The 5,947-nt window shown below is 40.4% G+C and overlaps 1 protein-coding gene across 1 annotated transcript in view; it reads right to left on the bottom strand.

The window, feature by feature from the left end:
* Positions 1 to 1,081: 1,081 nt before the first annotated feature.
* The window catches only part of LOC120397892 (Y+L amino acid transporter 2-like), a 33,962-nt gene continuing 29,096 nt past the window's right edge, over positions 1,082 to 5,947 (bottom strand). Inside the window, exons 9-11 of the mRNA XM_039524542.1 lie at positions 5,528 to 5,677; positions 2,620 to 2,803; positions 1,082 to 1,304 (exon numbers count right to left, since the gene is read on the bottom strand). Of these exons, the coding sequence (XP_039380476.1) occupies positions 1,213 to 1,304; positions 2,620 to 2,803; positions 5,528 to 5,677 (426 nt within the window). The 3' untranslated portion in view covers positions 1,082 to 1,212. The remainder of the gene's footprint in view (positions 1,305 to 2,619; positions 2,804 to 5,527; positions 5,678 to 5,947) is intronic.

The following is a 5,947-nucleotide window of genomic DNA, read 5'->3' as shown; positions in this document are numbered from 1 at the left end:
CTACTATGGTTTATGAGGCCACAATTTTTGATGTTTGTAGGTGAACACAGGCCCACTATAGAAAGGTGATGTGCTTACCCCTGAATGACATATACGGAAGTAGAACTTGCAGCCTTTTTATCCTATTCCATGGCAAGCTGATCTGCACGAGATCTCGCATACCTGTGACAACAACTATGTGAACTAATTTGTCATCTGAAATGCCTCTACTGCAAAAAGATGACAATTGTTGTATGTCCTCACATAAGGTTTAGCACAGAGCTTTTATTTTTCTTGTAACTGAATTAAATGTGTCTGCTGGGATCTACTTAGGGGAACATGGATTAGATTTTTTTTTTGTTCTAGTGATGCATTTGTACCTTGAAAATGTTTGCCTGCCTACTTAAACCTTTTTGCTGAGAAACACATTTTCTAATTGCAATACAATTCTTAAATTTATATTGTGACTTTCTTCTCCCGCTGTATCTTTAGAAATGTGAATCTAATAAGTGTCTGATCTGCATTGTATTCTTTCATTTCTCAAGATTCTGCTTTGCACTGGCTAGATTTATTCCAAAAGGCTTGCAAAAACTAACACTTATGTAACATGAAGACAGGGCTGCCCAAGGGTTCAGGGGGCCTGGAGTCTTCTGTGGTGGGGGTCCCCCTCTGCCGAATTGCCGCTGAAGAACCGGCACTTTGGTGGCGGGTCCTGGGGTGGAAGAACCCCCCTGCCGCGGGTCTTCAGGGCACTTCGGCGGCAGGTCCCGGAGCAGAAGGACCCCCTGCTGCCGAATTGCCACTGAAGATGCTCCGGGGGCCTGGGCCCCGCGAGAGTTTTCCGGGGCCCCCAGAGCAAGTGAAGAACCCTGCTCCAGGGGCCCCAAAAAACTCTCGTGGGGGCCCCTGCGGAGCCCGGGGCAAATTGCCCCACTTGCTCCCCACTCTGAGCGGCCCTGCATGAAGAGCTTATTCATACAGTGCTTTATATTTTCAAAGCACTTCCCAATCACCAGCTCATCAATCAGCATTAATAAACAAAATTAGAAAAAAATCCTGTAGAACAGGGATTGGTAAATACCCTTGGCAGTGAAGGGGCTAATAAAATAAGCACAAAAATAATTAACATCAAACTGATGTACAGTGTAATTGTTGGTACTTTCGTGCAACCAACCCTACACAAAGAATTTCAGACACTAAAAATGCTTCAAGTATGCAAATGTCCAGACAACCCTATTCGGCTTTAGCTTCTGTCTGATCCACTTCAGTGTCCAAGTCTGTCAGACAACAGTAGAACAACATCTGAACATATTTTGTTGTTGTAGCTGCAAAATAAAAAAAACACATAGATGAGACAAAGTTACAATAGAACTTTGGTCTTTTATAAACTTTGGATCTCAAAGCACTTTGCAAACTTTATTTAAGCTTTGCAACATCTCTGTGAGGGGGATTAAATCCATGTTTCCAATGAGTAAATCATTCACAGAGACATCAAAGCCCAGCTTTGAAATTCTTAATTTTTAATCAGCCCTTCACTGATGGAAATGTGTAGGAGCTGGGATCAAACTGAACAAGTTGCTCAGGATTGAGCCTTTCAAGACTAGCCTGTGAGTCAGTAGCAGAGAGATGCATAATCCTCTGCAGCTACTAGTTTCTGAACCTGAGTCCACTAAATTAATGATTTAATAATTTAGAAAACTTTCTGCTGATGTTTACATCAGCTCACATCAGTTTATTTATACAGGTTATGGCATCTGTCCTATCCTACACACAAACACATCCACTTTTTCAATTGTTCTTGGAAGAGAGCACCCAGAAATAAGCATGTGTACAGCCCTACAGGACCACCAATTTTTTCCCCAATGTAAATGTTAGCCCCTTACCAATCTCAAATATCCAACATTATAGCAGAATTCACATTTAAACTGAGTACCAAAATAGGTGGTCTCCTCTAACTCAGATACAACACTAATTGGTCAGTCAGCCAAACAATACAGTGATGTGGTACTTTCAGTCCTCCAGGCCAAAAATGAGTGAGTTTAGTCTTTAGAGAAACAAGTTGGGTGAGGTAATATCTTGTTGGACCAACTTCTGTTGGTGGGAGACACAAGCTTTTGAGATTACACAGAGCTCTTCTTCAGTCTTCAACACTAGGAGGACTTTTGACAGAGCCAATGTAAATTATTCCTCCATAATGACTTATAGTTAAGTCATTATAATTAATGTACTGTAGGGTGACCAGACTGCAAGTGTGAAAAATCGGGATGGGGGTGCGGTAATAGGAGCCCATATTAAAAAAAAGCCCCAAATATCGGGACTGTCCCTATAAAATCGGGACATCTGGTCACCCTGATGTACTGTAATATTTTTACTGAATCTACATGCAGGAAAATTCTGTAAAGTTGCGTAGTTCAGGTTATTTTTTCCTCTAAAACATATAACAAAACACAGCAAATCTTCCTAGACATGTACTGTATTATACATTAAAAATTTCTGAGGGAACAAATTTTACAAAAAATCCAGAAAAAATAGCTAATTTTTTTTAATGTTTTCTGAGAAGGTTCTCACAATTTATATTTACAGGTGCCTGCGTGTAGAGGTGTACATAATCACATACTAATGTAAAACTACATTGCTTACCAGAGAGCCACTGAAGACATTTAGGTTTCTTTTCAGATGGTAAATAAACTCCCAAATAATATGCAGGAATTCCAGAGAGGGCTATGCCAATTCCAATGAGGGTATTGATTGTATCGCTGTAGAGAGGAACCATGACCAGGAAAATGGAACATAAACAGTATACTACAGGAAAGAAGAGGCTGAGCTGCAGATACAAAAAGATCAACATGAATTAAAAGAAACAATGAAACATACTGTTGAAAAATGTGAGGCCTTACAAAGTGAAGCACTAATGAGGCCTGCCTGTAAGGCTTGCTCTGCCTGGACGAGGGAGAGGAGCTAAAATAGGGAAAGCTGCTACAGAAAGGAGTGGTGAAGAAAAGGTGGGTTGCTTCACCTCAGAGACTGCTGACAACAGAGACACATCAGCCAAGAGGGAAACACTGTCGTTAACGCCGTATTGACCAGCTGTGAAGCAAGATGCCTCAAGATGAGAGGCTGGAGTTAGATCCTAATAAAAGACCATAGACCTATTAATAGGCCAAGTCCAAAGAGCTGAATCTAGAAAGATGGCCTGAGAGACAGGCCACCTTTCCCTTCACTGGAAAGAACCTTTCTTTTGTCTCTTTTCTGGTATAACTTGAGGACCCTTCATATGCTACAAAGTGGGGCGAAGGGCATTATAAATGACTTGAAGAGTCTGGAGGAGAACTGGGGGATTTCTCTCTGCCCCCCAGGTGTAAATACATGTGTGTGTCTGTATCTGTCCATCCTGTTTCCAGGACTGCACAAACTCAGCTCCAACTGACACTTATGGGAGATCCACAAATGCAATAAGAGCAAAGCACTGAAGCTGACCACTACCATGTAGGGAATTTTTTCGCTAAGCTTCTAGTGCAGAATTTTTATCATTTGTATGTCAGAAATTGAATGAACCCAGCTTGACTTTCAAGAGTCTAGCTAAGTGTGCAGAAATGGCAGTTAGAAACACACCATTTTACTTGTAAAATCAGCAAATCTGATATGGAAATAATTAGAAAACAAGTAGGGAAGCCCATAATAAACTTTTTTACAGATTCATTTCTTAAAGTAGAACCACACTTTGATACCTAGCCACTGTTCTCAAGAATGGCCTTTCAAAATGTCATGACATTTTAAGAGCTAGCTGTAACTTATAACAGAGAAAGATTTTTTGTATAAATATTATTTTTATGTAAGTAAAATATAAATTAAGGAAAACAATCCACTGTGTGTGCACAAAACTCCATGTAAAAATGTGAGGTCAGCTAAGCAGGCAAAGAGTAATAGAAATTCATAAATTGGCACCCACAGACAGCTTATATAAACTCTCTAGGTGCAATCTTGGGTGTACTGAAGTCTATGGCAAAATTCCCATTGATTTTAATAAGGCCAGGATTTCACCCTCTCTCCTCTCTTCTGCCTATTATCTGGAGAGTTTGTAAATGAAGTGTGAAGACAGTAAGTTTTATCAAGGCTATTTGTTGTCAAGCAGGGCTGCATATGGTAAAGCGCGGAATCCAATAGTTCATTTTTACAACTTCAAGATTTGTGGGCTGCAGCAGACCCCTGAACAGCTTGTGTTTCATCAGTCTGATGTCCAACAGAAAGTGGAACTGGCTGGTCAAAAAACAGGAAAAATATTGAGCAAAATTTCCCTTGTTGGTTGTTGTGATGTGGGTTTTTTGTGGTCTTTTTACATTCAAAATGTGAATGAAAGATCTTGTCAAACTTGAAATTAAAAAAAAAATTGATTAGCTTTGGAGAATTAGAAAGTTTACTGGCTTTAGAGAATGTACTTCAATGCTGATTGTACACAGGAGTTCTATTTTTGTGGTAGATGCTGGATAGGAATCAAAACATTTAGCTCTTTAACAACACACAAACAAAAACCGATGCTGGTAAGGATGGTGCAGGAGACTGTGACAAGACAGAGTCAAAAATAAAAAGGTCTTTGGAAAAGCTCATGAAGGGGTATTAATTTATATTTTAAATTCACTTGGCTGACTGAATGTTACTGGGTAACACTCCTTTATTCTTGAAGTGTGTATAGGGTATCATTTCTTGGAGGACCCAAGTAGCATTAATACACGTCACTCTCCCACTACCATGTGTGTCTTGGATGGCAAAATATATATGGATGAAGGGAAGAGGAAGTAAAGTACTAGTCCTACAAACAAAGGAGAGATGGAACTATTGTCTGGCAGCTCAGAATTTCCCAAACTATAAGAGGTGTAACTTCTTATAGGCACCCTGTAACTATGGCAATGTAAAGATCCACTATGAGAAAAAATGACTAAACAAAAATAAGAGCCTATCCAGCTACACACTATGGACTAAGGAGCCTAGACAATTTCATTTTAAGAACGAAGAGGGTTTTAAGTTGAACAGAAGCAAAAATGAGTCACAACATCAATAAATGTCAATTTTCATACTATATATAGCAAAAATGCCATAATAGATATCCTTCTGAGAGCTGGGATACATTTGGCTCCTTAACTTGTGACAGTGTGTGTTAAAAGGACTTTTGTGGCTAAAAGAGTAGCATATAAGGGAAGTTCTGACACATCCTTAGTACCAATACTCAGGGCTGGCTCCAGGCACCAGCGAAGGAAGCAGGTGCCTGGGGCAGCCAATAGCAAGGGGCGGCACTCTATACGTTACTGGGGCAGCACATCTTGGCCTGCAGCGGCAATTCGGCGGCAGGTCCTTCGGGTCCCTCTCTTCTTCTTCGGCGGCACTTTGGCAGCAACTCAATCGTTCCACTTGTAGTCAATCGGCTTTTTTATTTTTTTTTCTGCCACTTGGGACGGCAAAAAAGCTGGAGCTGGCCCTGCCAATACTGTAATGTATATACAAACAGATGCATTGACTGTATATTACATTTTATTTCCTTCTGTAATGTACTTACTTTAATAGGCCGTGGCCTATCAGGCTGAGTACGTCTCAGGTATATTAATCCTGCAACAGACAGCCCAACATACAGCCAGTAGTTGAAGCTGTAGTAATTAATGAGGAGAAAGACATCTTCCACAAGGAGGTAGAGCAAAGTCATTAAACCCTACAGACATAAAAGGGGGGGGAAGCCTTTTTAAGTAACAGAATAGTTTTCTTATGAAACAAAAACATACTATATATTAAGTACTATATATCAAAGGCCTGATTTTAGTGGTGCCGAGCTCCTAAGTTCCAACCGAAATCACTGTGAGCTGTGTTCTCAGAATCGCTTGTCTATGGTGCTCATTAGCATAGTATCTGATTGCTTCACAAACATTAGTTTATCATCACAACACCCATGGGAGGTGAGGGCGTCATATCCCCATCAAGGCCA

This window comes from Mauremys reevesii, linkage group 2 (genome assembly GCF_016161935.1).
Source record: "Mauremys reevesii isolate NIE-2019 linkage group 2, ASM1616193v1, whole genome shotgun sequence".
Classification (NCBI taxonomy): domain Eukaryota; kingdom Metazoa; phylum Chordata; order Testudines; family Geoemydidae; genus Mauremys; species Mauremys reevesii.
Note: the sequence above shows the minus strand (reverse complement) of the source record. Positions and strands in the feature narration are given on the sequence as shown.